The sequence below is a fragment of the Astyanax mexicanus genome, chromosome 2, assembly GCF_023375975.1.
Source record: "Astyanax mexicanus isolate ESR-SI-001 chromosome 2, AstMex3_surface, whole genome shotgun sequence".
In the NCBI taxonomy this organism is placed as follows: domain Eukaryota; kingdom Metazoa; phylum Chordata; class Actinopteri; order Characiformes; family Acestrorhamphidae; genus Astyanax; species Astyanax mexicanus.
This window is the reverse complement of record NC_064409.1, coordinates 51,027,373-51,046,798: the sequence shown is the minus strand read 5'-3', so window position 1 is coordinate 51,046,798 and position 19,426 is coordinate 51,027,373. Positions and strand designations below refer to the sequence as shown.

Below are 19,426 nucleotides of genomic sequence, written 5' to 3'. Positions count from 1 at the left end.
CACAACTGCACTTGCGCACTGCACTTGTGGAACGAACACACTAAGGCCAGAACATCAAGCCCTTGTTCACACTGTGAATCATACGTGACTCACAATGTGAGTTCACAGTGTATGTGTGTGAGTGTATTTACAATGTATGTGAGTTCTACAGTTCAAAGTAATGAACTGTCTCTTTCAGAACAAAAAAAAATGATTTTAAATGTAGAGTAGAGAACAAGAAGGAGAAAAATCTTGTATATATAAATGGAAGTGAACGTAAGAGGATTTTATCCAAGTCATTTTGGAGCATTTCTACTGGTCCATTCGTTATGACATTTTCAACAGTTGTTTGACATTCTGTCAAAAAGATAAAAACAAACAAAACAGAGAAACAAGCCTGAAACATATCTCTGTGTGTGTGTTTGTCTGTGCACTGACTGTGCTTCTGATGAAAGGACAGCAGCATGGAGAACACACAACCCACGCAGCACAACGAAAAAAACGATCTCACTCTGACCAGCTCCAACAGGCTGGACCAGACAGCTGGCCAGGAGCGGACATACTGTCCAGGGAGAAGTACTTTCAGACAGTTGCAGTTGTTTCCAAACAATTTTTTTTGGTCGAAGTTTTATTTTCTGCAAGCTGAAGAGCTAAAAATTATTTCCTTCTTCACTTCATGACCAGACTGTATAAACTAACGGTTCAAGAATGGGCCTTTCCAAACTGTTTAGGAACAGAAAATTGAAGTGTCTTACGGGCTCTATCTTACACCCTGTGCAAGGCCCTGTGTTGCAATGCTCATTGCTATCTTAGACCCCAACAAGTGTCTATTTTCAAGTCTTGCAATAACATCAGATTTTCCGCATGTATCTTTGGCGATGGGTGTGGTGGTCTGGAAGTGGGATGTGTTCTAATAAATAAATAATGAATGGTAAATTGCTATGTTGGCAGCAAAAAACACACAGGTGCACCAATGGCTGATTTAAACACTGACAACTGTCAACTGTCAGACATCCTTAGTACACAACGTGCGCTGCACAGGTACACCCCCGCTTGTTATACACACACATATGAACGCACCACAGTGAGCAAACCCAACTTTCACATCAACAATAAACAGAATACAAGATAAAATAACAATGTTGTTCCCGGAAATTACCTGCTCGCGCACCTTCACAACGTGAAAGTGAAAGTCAGTTTCTACTGCCAAGAAGCACAGAAGCGTTGCGCCTATAAGATCCCATTTACCAAAGTCAGAGTGCACCTGGTTCTTAAAGATTGGCAGATGAAATGCGTAAGATTTATTTTATGTTATGCTGTAAAAAACATCCATAATCAATTAAGAGAATTAGTACATGCCTTTTGCATGTTTCAAGCTGCACAAGACGTATTTGTTGCTTCCTCATAATACCAAAGACACACTGACACGCCCTAAATCAAGCTGCACAGTGCACAGTTACAGCTTGTCTAAAGATGGTCAATTCTTGCTGGGGTCTCTTTTAGATTAGATATTACTACAAATATGGAAACATGAAGATGAAACGCTGAGAGACACAATAAGAGAACTTCCCTTTCATCACAAAAAAGGACACACAGCTCTGCAAAAGTAGACCTGACAGCTATAAGCAGATGTATTGTTAACAGTTCTACAGAACCAATTGCTTCATTTTTGTGAAGCAAATCTGTGTATTGATTTGGTCTTTAAATACAGAAATGGGCACTTGTTAATGACTGTTGCACCTAAACTGCATATTAACAGAACTCAGACTCATCCATAATGACTCCTGACTTCATTTCTGCTATATAAAATACACTAGAACCAGTTTAGTAATAAGAACCGATTGGCACCTTGTCTAATGCCAGGACTATTACTATTGTTAATTTGACTATTTCCCTTGTTTTGACTTGGACTCTAGCCTAAGGACTCCAGACCTTTCTTTTTTTGGGACATGTGAACATCTCTGTTTGAGTATGACAGAAAAGTTTACAGGGGACTGACAAGGCAAGACATCTCTTATTTTGTACCTCAGCCAGTTTGTACGGCACTATGAGTCGTTCTCCCACTGTCACTGTCTTCCGCGTGGTCAGGGCTTCAAATAGCATTTCTTCCTTCACCTGTTCAGAAAGTAGAAAAAAAGACAGGAAGGAACTCAATAAGCTCAACAAGAGAAACATGCTGGTTTATCCCTCATGCAGGTTGATATATTGTTAGTTCACTCTGTAGATGTGTTAGGCTTGATCTCTATCTATTTATTGAGGAATGGTAATGTACATAGGAATAGAAAATGTATTTATATTACATAAGGTTAAATTAATATAAACACAATAATGCTTAGGCTCCTCGTGAGGTGAAAAAGAAGGAAAAGAGACGAGTGAGAGAAGTCTTTCGGTTGCCTAGGAATCAGTCTTTCATTCAGAAAGATTTGTGGGCAAATGTTTCAGTGAATATCTGCAGAACACCTCAGAATGGCAGCTGCATCAAAAATAGCTGCTAAGAAAACTGGCTCGACTAGACGAGCGCAACATGCTGTTTGAGTTCCAATAATGTTCCATTTATCTGAAAGGCTACAGACATCTAGGCCATAAATACCACATTGGTATGAACTGTGTACAATAAAAAAAAAACTCAACAGATGCCAAAATGCATTATCCATTCAGCTTGTGGTGAATTTAAAAATGATGTGCTGCATTAGAACTGTCTCCAAAGCACATTAATATTCATTCTGCTCCATTATGCTAAATGAATCCATACATTTTATTGCCATGACATTGCAAAACCTTGTCTAAACAGAATCCTTCAGTGAAATTACCGGCTGTAACCAAAATCTCAGCATCAATAAGCTGAGATTGCTTCAAAACTCCACAACTAGAGCCAAATGCATTACGGAATTACATGTTGCATGTAAAGCAGTCATTGCCAATAAATTCAACTCCCCAACAAAAAGCTGAGTAAACAAAACCATAAGGGCTAAATAAAAAAAATGGACCCTCTGTGGAACTTTGTTAGTGCAAACAGAGAGGTGGCTCTTCTGGGATATGGCTTTTATCTTTTATGAGCTCCATTACTTGCTATACTGCCTGTCCACGTAATCACAATGCAATATAGCAACTCTTTATACTTTAAGTTAATAAAAAGGTTTTGTTTGAAAGCATCTCTTTAAACATGCTGTTATAAGTAAATAAGAAATATGTACAAAACAAAAATATTAGTTAATTTGATATTATAATCTGATCAATACCATAAACACATCTAGAAGTAAGGATCACAGATGTAGATTGACATATTTTACCTCCAGAAGTTCAGAGATGGTTGGAAGCACCTCAGGATTACAGATATCAATGGAGTCATCCCTGTATGTCTTCTTCTTGTACTGTATATTTCCCAGAAGCAGAATGGCAGAGAGCAGAGACAAGATTCTGGCAGAGATAAAAACGATTTAGTACATGTGAACAAACACAATTTTCTCTTTATATTTTTAACTCTACTTCTATATGATCAAAATATCTGTTTAAATGTGTATAAAATATAGTGAAGTTCCAAATAGCACATTTTGTTAAAGTGCAAGTAGGTGAACTAAGTTGTTTTTTTTTCTCTGAAGAAAATGTAATTAAATCTAAACAAAAAAAAATCTATTTGACAGTGCCCAAACTTTTGCATAAAATTTTATATAATTTCTTCACATTAATGCCACTTGCTTTTATGCATTTACAGAGTTACAGAGACTTATTTTAATGGTGCCTACTGTTTACGGGTGGCTGGCAGGAAGCCCACCATCTCCATTGCCAGCTGAAGTCTCTCAAAGTCGTGCTTCAGATCTTCTCCTTCTACAGAAAAACAGTCCTAAAGAGGCCAAACAAAAATATGTCAGAATAACATTTTTAAACTGCACTTTTTATCTTGTTTAGTAATGAACTGCAATACATCATTCCTCACTTTTCTATGCACAAAATAGGAAAAAACATTAATAAATACCAGTTACGTCTCATTTTTAAAAATACATTCACTAATACCAATACAGTATGGGAGACCAAAATGTCTGTTGTACGGTTCTAAAACTTCTACCATACTAGAAACATGGACTGAATTGCAGAACAAAAAGTCAAATCAGATTTCAGGTATAAACACAGAAACATCTGGGTATCTGGGTTTTATTCCAACCTTTCTCAACATATTGGAATACACATTTTGTGTATTGTTTCTGATACTATCTGTGTATTCTATTCACGTTATTTGTTCACAAATGTTATTCTTTACAGAAATCCTGTCACGCTTCTGTATACATCACTGTGTCCAGGCCTTGTATATCAGTACAGACAAACAGAGAAAACTCAAAACGAGAAAAATTAAAACAGATTTCCAGGGCTGCATTGTTGAAAGCAGTGACGGCAGCTGTGCCACATGTTCAGAGTGGGTGGGTGTATCAGCACATGCATTGCATGTTTTCTTATGTGCTCCTCAGGCATCTTGTCCTACTGCCCAGCGTATCATTATCACATACCAGGGCTCCTGCTAAAACCTTTAGTTCACAGCATGGAGGTCCAGGAACCTCTTTACACCTCATCTAGACCCACTCATTTCCTTCTCCCATGGCTCGACAGATCACCACAGAGGAAAAGGGCAGTTCTGTAAGTTTACGTACGATCGTGTTCCAATTAAAACAGCACTTTACACTTTAAGGAGCCAGAGAAAGGAGTTATATGCTGACTTGCTGCTTTTTACCAGCCAACTGACAATATCTGATACATTGAAAAACATTAGAAAAACAAAGCCTGCACTGCTGGCAAAAGGAGCAGGAGCCACTGGCGAAACACTGTGTGGTACACTCTGTTCTTTCATTTTTTAAATGTTTCTTTTTTTTTCTCAACAAAGATGCCAGGAGCTGAACATAATCTCACACAGTGAACTGGCTTTGGAAGTGAACCCATGAGAAAGAAATGTCTTAATAAACAATAAAACCAGGGCATGCATTAAAATCTGGGAAAGAACAATATAACTTATAGTACTGTGTAAATTTTGGGCACCGGAACACATTCTTTAAAACAGTTTATCTCATTCATTTAAGCGTAAAAGATAATTCATTCAGATGTTAAAAAGCAAGATTTAAGAACAGATGCAGGTAAACCTATGAAGAGTGAAAAATAAGGACCAATATACCAATATACACTGCCTGGCCAAACAAAAATTCGCCACCTGGATTTAACTAAGCAAATGATGTGGGGTTGCTGCAGTTGGTCAGGTCTAGGTTCACCAACAGTATGTGCTGAAAGAATGAGATCAGCTGAATACATGAATATACTGAATATAGACCAGGTTATTCCATCAATTTATTTTTTTCTTCCCTGATGACACGGCCATATTCCAAGATGACAATGTCAGGATTCATGGGGCTGAAATTGTAAAAGAGTGATTCAGGGAGCATGAGATCATCATTTTTACACATGGATTGTTCACCACAGATCTTTCAGATCAGATCTTTCAGTTCAGATCTTAACCTCATTGAGAGTCTTTGGGTTGTGCTGGAGAAGGCTTTGTGCAGCGGTTGGTCAGACTCTACCATCATCAACGCTGCAAGATCTTTGTGAAAAATGAATGCAACACTGGAAAAAAATAAATCTTGTGCCATTGCTAAAACTTATCAAAACAACGATGCAGAGAATGTGTGCTGCAATCAAAGCTGAAGGCGGTCCAACCCCAAATAATAAAGAATGTGACTTTTTTTGTGGTAATTTTTGGGGGGCCAGGCAGTGTAATTTATTTTTTGTACAGTTGACAAATATTCTGTGCATTCCTAGTAAAAAGTAAGAAGAATTGTTTGAAGAAAATATATTCTCAATGGACTTCAGCCAGAACATTTTTTTTAATTTTATCACCAGTTCAACTGATGTACCAAATCAGATTTTGGATAATAAAAAAGATTTTGGATAATAACAATAAATGACACTACATTGTCATTAGGAAAGTTGCAGGAATGTTTAATGACAAACATTATGACATTAAACCACTACTTTTATAATAATATTGTGTTTTATTTAGCCTAATATCTGAGCAATTTGATATGATATTAGTTTATCATTTTTGCAGACAAATTCTGGCCAACTATAATAACCTGGTGTCCTGTAATACTGTCTAATTTCTGCACAATTAATATAATATTAATGGTGCACAATATTATAGTAGTATTGTAATATAGTTAGAATATTGTCTATATTGTGTCATTTCTGCACAATTTAAGATGGAACAGAAAGAGCTGCACTGTATGCTGTAGAAAAAATGAATACGTAGGTGCATACCATATCATTCGAATTAAAACTGACTGTTGGGTCACTTTCAAAACTGTACATGCAATTCTATGTTACAGGTTTTTTACAGGTGCCGAAAACTTTTCCACAGTACTATACCTCAAAGCCCCCACAGACACTTTAATATAAGCGATAAGAGAGTACAAAGCTTTGTTAAGACACCAATGTCCAAAGGCCAACCAAATGCATTCATACACAGCATAACCAATAAAGCAACAATGACACAAACCCCACGGCAGCAACCACACAACTCTGAAGCAGCTGTTGCATTAGTAAATATGTGCTGACGAGCAGAAAAGACCCCAGGAGCCAAAAAGGACTGCACAGACGGCTGCGCAGACAGAGGCTGGCCAGCGAGCGCAGCCGTTGCCTGGCACATGATACACACAGGACTGAACAAAAAAAGCGAATGATAAAAACAGAAATATGAGCAGGGGAGATGAGGAAGCTTAATGTTCGGAATAGCAGGAGATTTTATTCACACTCACACACCTAACACACAGAAGGTAGACACACACACACATTCAGAAAATACTAACCAGCTCGCTCTCACAGTAATTTTCCCAGTGTAGTCTGTGGGCTTTCTTTGTCATCTGGAAGTAAGTTAGAAGGGGTTAGGGCTTAGAGATTCACATTCTCGCTCTCACAAGTGCGCGCGCACACACACACACACACACGCACACATGTACTCTCAAACAGATGGTGATAAAATACATGTGGTTAGACATGAGATAATAATGATGATGATGGAGAAATGACAAACATACACACTCACTAATAAATGTTCACAGAGGAAAACAAAGCATCCTACTTTTTTAAGTGAAAATATAAGAACATATACAGCTCTGAAAAAATAAGAGACCACTTAAAAATGATGAGTTTCTTTGATTTTACCAAATTGAAAACCTCTGAAAAATAATCAAGAGAAAGATGGTAATCACAAGCCCTTAAAACAAGCTGAACTGCTTAATTTTTTGCACCAGGAGTGGCATAAAGTTCTCCAAAAGCAGTGTGTAAGACTACAAGAGGACAACATGTCAAGATGCATAAAAACTGATTCAGAAACTGAAGAGGTCTTTTAATTTTTTCCTGTATCCTGTATTTTCTGGCCCCTAAATCCAATATCAATATTAGTGTATCATAGTGCTGGGCGATAAAACGATATCGATAGTTATCGAGGAAACTATATATCGCGATAAGTCGGGGCGAGAAATTCGATAAACTAAATTTTCTATTTCCCGTTTAAGTAGCGTTGTGAAAAGGCGCAGCACGAGATCAGGCAGCACGCTGAACTGCTGCTCAGCCCAGTACAACCCCTCCCCTCCCCTCTCCACCATCCCCCTCCGCCCCACCCCCCGAGCCCCTCCACTCTGAACTCCTCACATAGCGGCTCCTTCTCTCCCATTTACTGGATAAACTTCATTTATACTATTCAGCGGCGCTACACTGGAAAACTCACCTTTTAAATATGAGGCATGCGTCTCCAAGATATTTAGAGAGGTGAGCTTGTTCAGATTTCTGAAGGCAGGTAAACGCTGCTCTGTTTGCTGCTAGTTAGATTAGCTTGTCTCCAGTTTAAAGTTAGCGATGTTTAGGTGTAAAAGGGATCTGTGCAATCTGTCATCATTAGCTAAGATGCTTTCACTGCTTTTTACATTCTAATAAACTAATGGGTAACGCACGTTAGCCGTGTTAATCCACGTTTCGTGTAAATTAAGGTTAACTTCAGCACGAGTGAGGGGTTAGTATATAAACACACAGAAAGGAAGCACTTTCCATCTTTTTTCCTAACTCTCACTGTTTCTGTTAGAAAACCCTGAGGGCAGCATTCTCCTCTGTCTTTGTGTTTTATAGTTTTTAACAGATAGAGAGTCTGTTATGCTGGATATTTTACTAAATACAGAAGATTATATAATCTGTCTAGCTGTATTTGAACTGAGCTAAACATTGCTGTTACTGAACTGGAGTTTTAAATACACTTAAGTAATGTAAGTCTAGTCTACTGAAAGCCAGTAATGTTAGTATAAATCTGTACTGCAGTAGAAGTGGATCATTTCAGAAACTTGACTTTATTCCTCCCACCTCCATTATAGGCCACTTTTTTTTTTAAATATTTAAATGTTAGCTTAATTTAAATGAAAAAAAAACTAAAGGCTCTTATTTAAAAAAAAACATAAGCAGTAAATTATCTAAAATTACAACAAATAGAAAATAGAAAAACAGTAAAACATATGTAATACATACTTTTTATATGACCAAAATTAAACTAGACTGAAATCTGACTAAAACTAATAATATCCGATAGACTAAAATGTAACTAAAACTATTATACATTTTAGTGAAAAGACTAAGACTGTATCAAAATCACCTGTCAAAATGAACACTGTGATATACTCTTGTATTTTGCTTTATGTAGTTGCCTGCATTCAGGGAGGGGAATGATCTTTTGATTAAATATAATTTTATAAAAATAAATAAAGTGTTATTGCAATTTAAATTAAACAGACATATAATGTAAAGGGTCTTACATATTTTTTAGTTTATATATTTGTCCCCTTTTTAAAATTAATTTAAAAGCTGTACCCACCTGGCAAGATGTTAACATCCTAGTGTCTGTCCACAAGGCTCTGAGCCTGCTAGTGATTTTGTCCATAACTCCCTTATTCTGTCACTTCTGAGTAAAAATAGAAACCTTTAAGTGTAACAGAAAGTGATTTGATTTATATCGTGATACATATCGATATCGGCTGATATGAAAAACTATATCGTAATAAGATTTTTTTCCATATCGCCCAGCCCTAGTGTATCAGTATTATTACTATATTAAGGGTTGCATAGATTAACTGTCTACTGAAACAGGACATCCGCTAGTTGCTGCAATGGGGAAATGTCAACTAGTTGGAAGTACAAAGCTCTAAGTGAGTACTTCCTCAGAGATTAAATGTTGCAGTGTCTCAATACTAAGAAGATGTGAGGATGCTGAAAGTGAGTGAAGTGTATTTTTATTTTAAAAATGTGCTGTAATGCAACCCCATTTGTGCATCCCTATAGTTTTAAACAAATGCCTTTACAGCACACTACTGTAAAGCAGCCACTCAGAGATACAGGTTGGAGCTTCTTGCCTAGAGATCTAGGCGGGTACTTCGAGAGACTTAACTACACTCGCACCAGTGAAGAGCCAGTGGCTGTGTTCAGATTGGACACACTGTTGTCAACCTAGGCAGGCAGAGAGAACATGACAGGCTGCCATACCAATGCTGTCTTCAGTGAGACAGTAGAAAAGGGAATGAGCACTATGAACAGCTTAACAGCTTGGCTGTTTAGGGGGGGTGATGGTGCTGGTGGTGGTGGCGGGGCTTCACAAGTATGTAGATGTCAGTCAGTGCTGGGCGGCCATTTGAAACGGCAGCACGCGACCAACTGTCTGCCCCCAATGACGGCGGTTCTGCCCCCGCTGTCGACGATGCCTATCGCCATGGCAACAGCAGCACCCAGCAACAGGGAGCGTCATCCAGTTCTTTGTGTGAGAGGGATTATGGGGTGTGTGCTATGGGGACAAACATCTGAGGGGGAAAATGGGCCATTTTTCTTCTGTCTTCTTTAGGAACAAGCCATAAAAGAGTGCATGAAAGAACAAAGGCACTTCATCTATTTCCAGTCTTGTGTTAATGTGGTGCAGACATGGTGCCCATATAGGGTTGTATAAGTGTGCAGCTCTGGATGGAGGGACTGTAATGAAAGTAGAGGACTGTACTATGGCATTTCTATAAAAAAAAAATCCACATTCAGCTACGTTACAATGAGGTTTGAGCTTTTCCCCACAGTGAGTGCAAAAGAGGCTCACCTGATTGAGGTAATGGTACTCTTCTGGTCTGAGCAGGTGGAAGGCTTTTCTCTCCTCCTCACTTGCTCCAGCCAAAAGGTAATAAAACACATGGTAGTTCCTTTTGAGATAGACAGAGATAGGAACAAATGGTTACAAACACAAAAAAGGACATACACAAAAGCATATCACAGTGAACTGAAACATGTATGCACTGTTTATGGTCTTATTTTATTGACGGTGACTAAATATTAAAGATTTTTTTAAGTCTGAGGCAGGCACACAGAAATGTCAAACAGAACATCAGTGTCAATCTATGTTTGTATAGGGATATTACATTTATTTAAGCTTTATTTAACCAGGAGGTCCCTTGAGATCAAAATCTCTTTTTCGAGGGAGATCTGGAAAAATCAAAATTATAAAATAATCAAAAATAAAAGGCACAGTCCACAATATATAATTCAGGGAGGGGTAAGAAAAGTGACACCAGTGCCAGTGCCATTTTATGAGCTCAAGAGTGGTGTTTAGCAATCATTTCAGTGCCCAGAAAACAGTGAGGGTTAAAGGTCTTCCTCAAGTGCCCAACAATGGCAGCTTGTCAAACCTGGGTATCAAACCCACAACCCTGTCATTAATAGGATGGATAAACTAACTATTATTAAATTATAATATTGCACAATAATGCAGAAAGGATATTCAACTAAGCACATAAACTACACAAACTCTTTGAACTTCACACACAAAAATAAATTAGCTCTGTGTATATAAAGTCTGTTTAAAGTTAACTGCTATACAACAAGCCTTTCTGAGAGCCAGCATCTAAGCCTGCATCAAAATGTCACCATCTTCCAAATCCTGGACATGTGTAGTTTAAGCACAGTTAACATCAAACAAACAAACAAACCCTGGCACTGATGTAAACAAGACTCGTGTGCTGGCTCTTAGATCACAACAAATATTTCAGATCATCCTTTCATGAGGAATAGCAAGGAATCAAATTTCTATTTTAATAGATGCCATGTCCTCATTTGGAGTATCACACAAATTCATGCATTGATGTGGATTTGGCTGCTGTGGGTGATCATAACTCCTCTCAGTTTCATGGAGCCTGGGAGCATATGAGAAACAAGAGACCAAATACAGTGCAAAGACTATTTAAGGCTGCCTATGTTAAACACAAGATTAATATGTTTTTAACCAGTGGGAGCATCTTTATTAGGGCGACTGGGAGACGCTCCCTGAAAGGGCGAGAATAAGTAAAATGTATCTAACAAGTGTTTAACTGTACTGTTCTGGACAACCAGTCCTCTCTCTAAATATCTTAAACCAATCAGGGTCGAGTTGCATTTCCTACAATACTGCCTTATTTTGGAGGATTTTAGGTCATTTAATAATCATCCCAGATCGCTCTCATTGACTCCCATGTTAATGATCTTTTTTCAGAGTTTCAGTACAGCTCTCTGACCTGGAAGTGACTGTTTACTTTTTTACGGTTGCAGTTTCTTTTTCCACTTAAATCAGGGTCATAAAGCATCTCATAATAGTTATATTACTGACCCACGACTGACTGCACTGGCCATGTTTTACGTGGAGAAGGAAATAGTCAGAAGAACTAGGCATTAATCCCTTGGCTGCTTTCAATAACATTGTTACCATATCCGTTTTAAATGTGTGCAGGATAAATTCAGACAAAATTTAGACAGATTACCGTATTTTTCGGACTATAAGGCGCACCGTATTATAAGACGCACTATCAAAGAACGCCTATTTTCTGCTATTTTTCCATACATAGGGCGCATCGCATTATAAGGCGCGTTAAGTGACACTAGAAAGGGTGCCTATATCAAAGTGAACAGGGGTGGCGCCATGTTTCCCTTCCCCCACCGGGGGTGGTCGCTTGCCGGTGGAGCGTCTCAGTATATATAAATCTAGCTCTTTCAAAGTCAAACGAGTGCTGGATATTAATCTACACAGATTCCTCTCCTGAAAACTGTTTATTTGGGTGAGTAACGTGCTTCAGTTTATTTACAGTAAGCTTAGATTTCCAGATGTCCACTAAGGCTTGCTGCACCAGCGTTAGCATAGCTATCCGCTAGCACGCTAGCTAGTCACCTAAACTAGTAAAGTTAACCCAAACTTAAACGACAGCGTTACACTGAGTAATCCTGCGTGTTCTGGTAAGACAGTGAGATATTAGCTAGCGATTCGTCCCCCGTAGCTTGTTTTAACACTGTAAACAAGCAGATTACAGGCTGATAAAACTCACCTCTGAGAGAGTTAGCGCTTAGCATCTAGCTAATGCTAGCCAGGCAAAGCAGCACAGACTTACAGGCCGATAACTCACCTCTGAACGGTGAACGCTTAGCGATTAGCATCTAACTCTAATAATACTGCTCCAGCAGTATTAAAAGTGCTAAATTTAGAAAATACTGATCTCTGAACAGTGAAAAAGCTAGCTAGCTAAGCGGTTAGCATCTAGCTAATGCTATTGCTGCTCCAGCCTCGGAGCGGCACGGCTCTGCACGGAGTGTGTGTTTACTGCTCCTTACACCTGACGGGTAAAATTTAGATAATACTGATCTCTGAACAGTGAATAAGCTAGCTAATGCTATTTGCTGCTCCAGCCTCGGAGCTGCACGGCTCTGGACTCTGTATAGCACTGAAACTCTGTATAACGCTGCACGGAGTGTGTGTTTACTGCTCCTTACAACCTGACGAGTAAAATTTAGATAATACTGATCTCAGTGAATAAGCTAGCTAGCTTAGCGGTTAGCATCTAGCTAATGCTATTGCTGCTCAGCCTCGGAGCTGCACGGCTCTGGACTCTGTATAGCACTGAAACTCTCTATAACGCTGCACGGAGTGTGTGTTTACTGCTCCTTACAACCTGACGAGTAAAATCCATACAAAAGGCGCACCGTATTATAAGACGCACTGTCAATTTTTGTGAAAATTAAAAGTTTTTAAGTGCGCCTTATAGTCCGAAAAATACGGTAAGTGTGATTAGGTGTAAACAGGGTTTTAGTTTTACTTTACATAATCATACTCAAGTCTTACCTCTCATTGTGCTCCTGGTAAACCAGTCTAGATTTCTCCAGTAGATACTTCTCAACATAGGCCCTAGAACACAATCATTACCCAAAACTTTTTTTTATTTGGTAAAGTTAAATAAGTTAAATAAAAGAATAAGTTAATTAACAGACGGTATAGGATGGTATGAAGAAAGTAAAGAGAGCACAAACAAGACTGTATGCTATCTTACCCTCTTACTGTGCCACTTTCTTGGTAGTTGACTTGGATAAACTTGCCGAAGCGGCTAGAGTTGTTGTTGTGGGCCGTTTTGGCATTCCCAAAAGCCTGCGGAAGAAAAGTGAATAGGTATTTACAAAAACACAGAAAACACTGAAACAGAACACCAAAAAGAAAGTTGGGAACTTTTAAATAGGCATGGTTAGTGTGGCTGTGGAGAGGAAATCCTTTTTAGAGAGGAATGTTCACTCCATACACAATTCATAATCATAAGAAAAGAAACCACCAGAGACAAGACCAGACAAACACACATACACACACACAGATCTTTCATGTTCTAGCTCATTTTAGAAGACATTAAAAATAGGCAACAAAGAAGTCCCTTATGAAGTTTGAAGATTTTCTTCAAGTTCTTGCCAACTCTCTGTTAATAATCAGCCTACACATAAAAAGGAATTATGGCAATGCTATTCAAATCTAACTACATTTAGTCAATAACAATGTCAGAATTAACACCTACTACAACTGACAGAGCCAGCAGTGAGCCCACTCAGCCAAGACAAACATACACATGCTACTTAGATGCTTGGTATTCTGTGTGCACAGTTCTTGTCTGCTCTGGTCAGAAGCATTTGGAAAATCTCTCAAATCCACTTCTCTTGGTTATTCTTTTTCTGTCCTGCCAATAAGCCACTCCACTCAGTTTCAGCAAGGCCTTTTCAATTAACACTTTATGGTGTGGAACTGTGTGGCCCTTGTACAGCAGAGGCCTGCTATAACAATCACATCTCTTCTTCTATATTTGTTCGGCAGTTTATGTTAGGGCTGGGTATCAAAATTTCATACCAAAAAGGCACCGAACGAAATGTCTCGCTAATACAGAGTACCGAAAGATCTAAAAAATGTGAAGCCTGTTTTCGATACTTTGCATGAAACAAGCATAAATGTGCCAATTTGTGCTGTCTTTCTCTCTCTCTCTCTCTCTCTCTCTCGCGCTCGCTCTGTCTCTCAACCACTCTCTCTCTTTATACTCTGAGATATTATAACACAGTTAAAATGATCTAGTCTGCCAGACCTAAATCACACTACACTATTATTACTCTCGCCTCACAATAATACTGGAAAATAAATTCCAGCATAAAAAAATTATCCTGATTTTAATTTTAAAACTGATTATACATACGAAGTATAATCAATGGCAAGTAAGGTAACCCTGTATCTGGGCATCCTCTAGGGAGGTGAGTTTGTGGGTTTGTGACAAAAAATTGAAAAATAACTCACTAAATGAGTCACAGAAGCAATTTTAAAGGAGCGATTATTTTTGTTTCGATGTTTTGTTTTTGATTAACCAAGGTAAGACGGATAAACACTTCAGAAATGGGTAGCGATTTCCTATATTTTAGATTAAAGAGAAAAAAAGTCTGTATATAAAGATGTAAAATCGTAATTACTCCATTTTGAAAATTGTATTAAAACTGTAAATCGATTCAAACAAATGAATTGTGAAAAGTGCCCAGTACTAGGTATTGGTACCGGTATGGAATATTTGAAAACGATACCAATCCCTAGTTCATGTAGGAACCTAGAAACCTTTGTCTACGTCTGAAGAACCTTGGATGCATTAAAATAATTTAAAGTTCAAGCTTATATTCTTATCTTGATGCCCTCTTTCATACATTGCATGGAACAAGATTCCGACTTTTATAACTGAAACAAATTCTAAGATCACCTTCAAAACATGTGTAAAGAAGTATTTGGGGAAGGTTTATTTTCTGTGACAATGTCTACTTTTTATATATGGTGTGTTCTTTTCTTGTTTAAGCCTTTGTAGGTGGATTTGATATAACTTTGATATAATTATTTATTGTTATTCCTATAGGCATTGTGTTTTACTGTTGTAGTTGTTATTGTTATTATTATTGTTATCATTGTTATTATTTTCGGCAGGACCCCAGGAAGAATAGCAGGGCATCTGCCCAAGCTAATGGGGATCCAGTAAATAAATAAATAAAAATAAATACACTACAGTACAAGAGTTACCTGTCTGCCTTTGCATATAGTGCTCAAAAGAACCACAAGAGGGTTAAGAGTGCAACGTAGGGTGAAAACATGTGGTAAAGGTAAATCTTCTGCACAGAACCTCACACAAATTGATTAATAGCAGGAACCGTCTGAGTGTGATGCAATGGACCTGAACAGGGAATTCTCCAGAACCTTCCGAAGGAGACTGCTGGGACCCATCAATGCAAGCAGGGTAGAAGGTCAACACCACCCCACTGCACAACATTGTACTGTACCATTGTTTAATGGCTTTCAGTGTGTTAAACTGCCCACCAGGGATTTAGGAGACCAGACATTACTCAGAATGAGAGGATATCCCCAAAAATAGCTTAACTGAATTCCAGGTACTAGATGAAAGTGTTGTGATGGCCACATTGCTTTACTGCAGAAAAGTTACAGAGTGTAGTCTTAACTTTAAATTTGTTTCTTATGGCCCTAATTTAGTAACCTATAGCGCAGTGGTCCTTTGCGGATCGCGCAGTCAAATTAAGAGCGTGTCTGTGTTTTTATTATCATGAGGGTGCAAAAAATATGCGGCATGCACTGCTTAAAATATTACTGACCTGTACATTCACATCGTGAAGGTACACCAGCAGCTCATTTAAGGGAACAACAATGTTATTTTATTTATTATTCGCATCACTCCTTGTCCTCAGCAACTCCCCAACTCATCCTAGAAGTACTGGATGGAGCACCATCATTCCAGGGCTTTAAAACCCTCTGGTCCACACCTGTTTTAAGCAGAATACCAACAGGTTTATATTTATCTGCTCTAGAGAGTCTTATTCTGGTAGTGATACGTCTCTACACGGACTAGACAACCCGTATGTGTGCCTTTACACACCTGAGTCTCCAATAAATGCAACAACAGAAGATGAATCCTTTTATTAGAAGGGGTGTCTTATAGTGTATATATCACATGGGCGCACTTTCTAAGTTTACAGTAATGGAAAATAGCCTATCTGTTGAAAATGTTATCAGCCTCCTTCTACAATCTTTATCAACACAAAACGTCTACCGTAGAAATTTAGAAGGTGGACTATTCTCAGCAGCACAGCACTGGAAACAACAAATACAAAAGCCTGAGCTAGGCATCCTTTAGCTGGAATGATTTTTCTGTTGCTACCGTGCCTCTGAAAAATATTGGAAATACAGTTCATATCCCACATTGTTACAGGCTAAAGCTAAGGATATATCAAAGGTTGAACTGATGGCAGAGTCAAAGGCTACCCATAGCTCCAGAGCAGATACAGTAGATGCCTGTTCTGCCTCTGTTAGCATGTGATGAAGGCTGTCTGTAGTCTGCTCAGGCTGGCCAGCTGATCCATAGGCCGGCGGGCATTTTTACACGCTGTCACTCGCTGTTATCATGTACACTAATGTAGAAAAGCACAATTTCACACCCTCATGGCCAGACAAAGCAAGCGCTGGTCTGAAGCTGGCTCAAGCAGGGTTTAGTGACAGCTCAGAGCAGCAGAGAGGATGGACACTGACTGGTTAATTAACATGTCACAGCTTTCTGGATGAGAGGTCAGACCTCTGTGTGTCTCTCACTTTCTTTGGCTTTTCTCAAGGTCTTTCTGTCTCTTTTCCAATTTAATTTATGAACGTATTGTGTGAAGCTGCTTTTCCAGATCAGTCAGCAATTAAAACAGTAGTTCATATTTAGCAGCAGAGGGACTATTGCTAATCACGTTAGATGCCTAATATAACAACAACAATAGCTCTACATCACAGATTAGCAGCTTATTTAAAAAGATGGATTTAAGGCTCTGTTGGCTCCGGACACAAGATTATCTCTTTGTAAATCATGAAGAAGTTTTTGGCAGCTTTTAAAGCTGAATAAAGATTAAATGTTTGCTCAAATCAAACCTAACGCAAACTTCAAACCTAACATCCAACCAAAAACCACCAAGGACAACTTCTCAAAGTCATTTTACTAGAACATGTGAGGACAACGAATCGAGCCACAAGCACAGCACAAAATAGGTCAGAGAGACAGAGAGTGAGTCCCTCATTGACCCTGGCAGTCCAGAAACGATGGGCTGAGACTAATTCCAGCACTGGGCTGTAAGTTATTCGAAGGAGCAGAAATATGCATAGCAGGCCGTGCAGGCCGAGTCATTCTCTCCCAGCGGGCAGGAGACACTGGCGGAGTGTGAGGAGCTCAAGGACGTTTGGAGGGAGAGGGGACTAGAAGTAGTTCTCTCTCTCACACACACAAACCCAACACAGCAGAAACCTACTGTGCTTGTAGACGCAGGAATGACATGCTGAAAAAAGGGATAGTGGTGATGGAATAGTGGATTGGAAACAGATATGAAGTAACTGGTTTAGGAATATAGGGATGGAACAAGAGTACTATAATAGTAGAAAAGTCTTGTACACTTGACGGTAAATGCAGAACAATTCTAACACTAGAACTTTGGAAATGTGATAAACGGTGTTTTGGGGGCACTATGAGAATATATACACCTACTAATTATTAATCATAATGTGTGCTCAAGTATTCCGTTCAGGTATTTTTTGTTATTATTTTTAATGGGTCAAAGGTGGAAATATAACAGTAATTTTACTTAAAATAAGTCATCTTTCATGAGAGTGATTATTCAATATTCTGGCCTCACTAAAATGCCTGTCAGTGATTTAGATCCTCAAAGAGATGATCCAAAGCCTAGGAGAAAGCTTCGCTAAGCACTCCAACATGTGCAGGATACACTCTATTTGGGCGTTTTCACACCAGCACTATTTGGTCTGGTTAAAATGTACTCTGCTTCGTTTGCACTGTTGGTGCAGTTTGTTTGAGCAGGTGGAAATCAGTAATCACATTCTGAGCGGATCAAAACAACTCTGCGATAGGAGGTAGTCTCGATGTAATCCCAAACAAACAACGATAATAAAACTGACTACTTTTATTAGAGCTTAACAGCTGTACAGGTGCAATTTACCTGATATATTAGACACACACAGTAATTACTATATTTATATACAAATGCTTTCTCTGCTGCTGCTGTTCAATTGTTTACATACTGAATGCCGTATGTGCAGTGTTCTCTGCTTGTGTCTGCGCAACTCCTGTGTCTGCGACAGCTCTGATCAGTCAGATGAGGCAGCATGCTTGTATTAGGTTTGTGCCTGTGCGAAAACAAACCAAAACGTGGGGGTAAACGCTACAAATAAACAAACTCATCAACTGATCCGGGTCAGAAAACAAACTACTGGTGAGAAAACACGCAAAAAAAGGTGCCATTTCTTTTGTAAATATAGTGTATCTTGAGCGAGGTGCCCAAACTTTTACACACCACTGTCCATGGCTGGTGGGCAGCCTACAATTATCCTGAATCTACAATTATCAGATATATAAACTTTTACTACTGACTACAAAAAGAGTATATAGTAAAATCTTTAAAGCCTAAACGTGCGTTACTCTCGATTAAAGAGCTTGGCTTTCTTCCCATAAAACTTAACAAAGAGCTCCAATCTTAAAATACCACACATGGTCACGGGTGTTATTACAGGCCAACAAACAGAGTGTGAAGCATTCAGAGTAAGTGTGGGGTGAGTAAGATGTGGTTTGGTGTCATGTAGTGCTTGAACAGGTGCATGTGTGGGGCAGGTAGCAGCAGGCAGCAGGTTTGTGGAGCACAGCTCTTTACTTCTGCAGCCCGGTTTGGCTGGGTGCCCACACCACACTTTCGGGCTATGATACGGCCAGGATTAAAAAGCAACTTACAGCACTGAAGTGCTTACACACACACACACACACACACACACACATGCACACACAAGAGGTGCTTCTTTAAGGAGCTCTGCCCTGTGGCGATTTCACTTTTATCTTAGCTGTGAAGTGTTTGTGTGTTTATGAGTGTCTTTGATCTCGGCTAGAGTGACAGCATTTATTAGCTGTTCAGTCTCTAATAGCAAACTGCAAATATTAAGACACTTATGTCTGAACCCATTTCTCATTTGTATGTCTATCATCTATTCCTTGTTTTTCAAGTGTCATCATCATTT

The 19,426-nt window shown here is 38.8% G+C and overlaps 1 protein-coding gene across 9 annotated transcripts in view; it reads right to left on the bottom strand.

Moving 5' to 3' along the window:
* The window catches only part of myo9ab (myosin IXAb), a 115,590-nt gene that overhangs the window by 34,513 nt on the left and 61,651 nt on the right, over positions 1–19,426 (bottom strand). For 8 of the 9 annotated variants that reach the window (XM_022672360.2, XM_015604556.3, XM_022672355.2 and 5 more), the window contains exons 3-9: positions 13,365–13,459; positions 13,160–13,222; positions 10,124–10,223; positions 6,819–6,872; positions 3,723–3,820; positions 3,270–3,396; positions 2,005–2,094 (exon numbers count right to left, since the gene is read on the bottom strand). In XM_022672360.2, coding sequence (XP_022528081.2) covers positions 2,005–2,094; positions 3,270–3,396; positions 3,723–3,820; positions 6,819–6,872; positions 10,124–10,223; positions 13,160–13,222; positions 13,365–13,459 — 627 coding nt within the window. The remainder of the gene's footprint in view (positions 1–2,004; positions 2,095–3,269; positions 3,397–3,722; positions 3,821–6,818; positions 6,873–10,123; positions 10,224–13,159; positions 13,223–13,364; positions 13,460–19,426) is intronic. The other variant, XM_022672358.2, reaches the window with a different exon arrangement.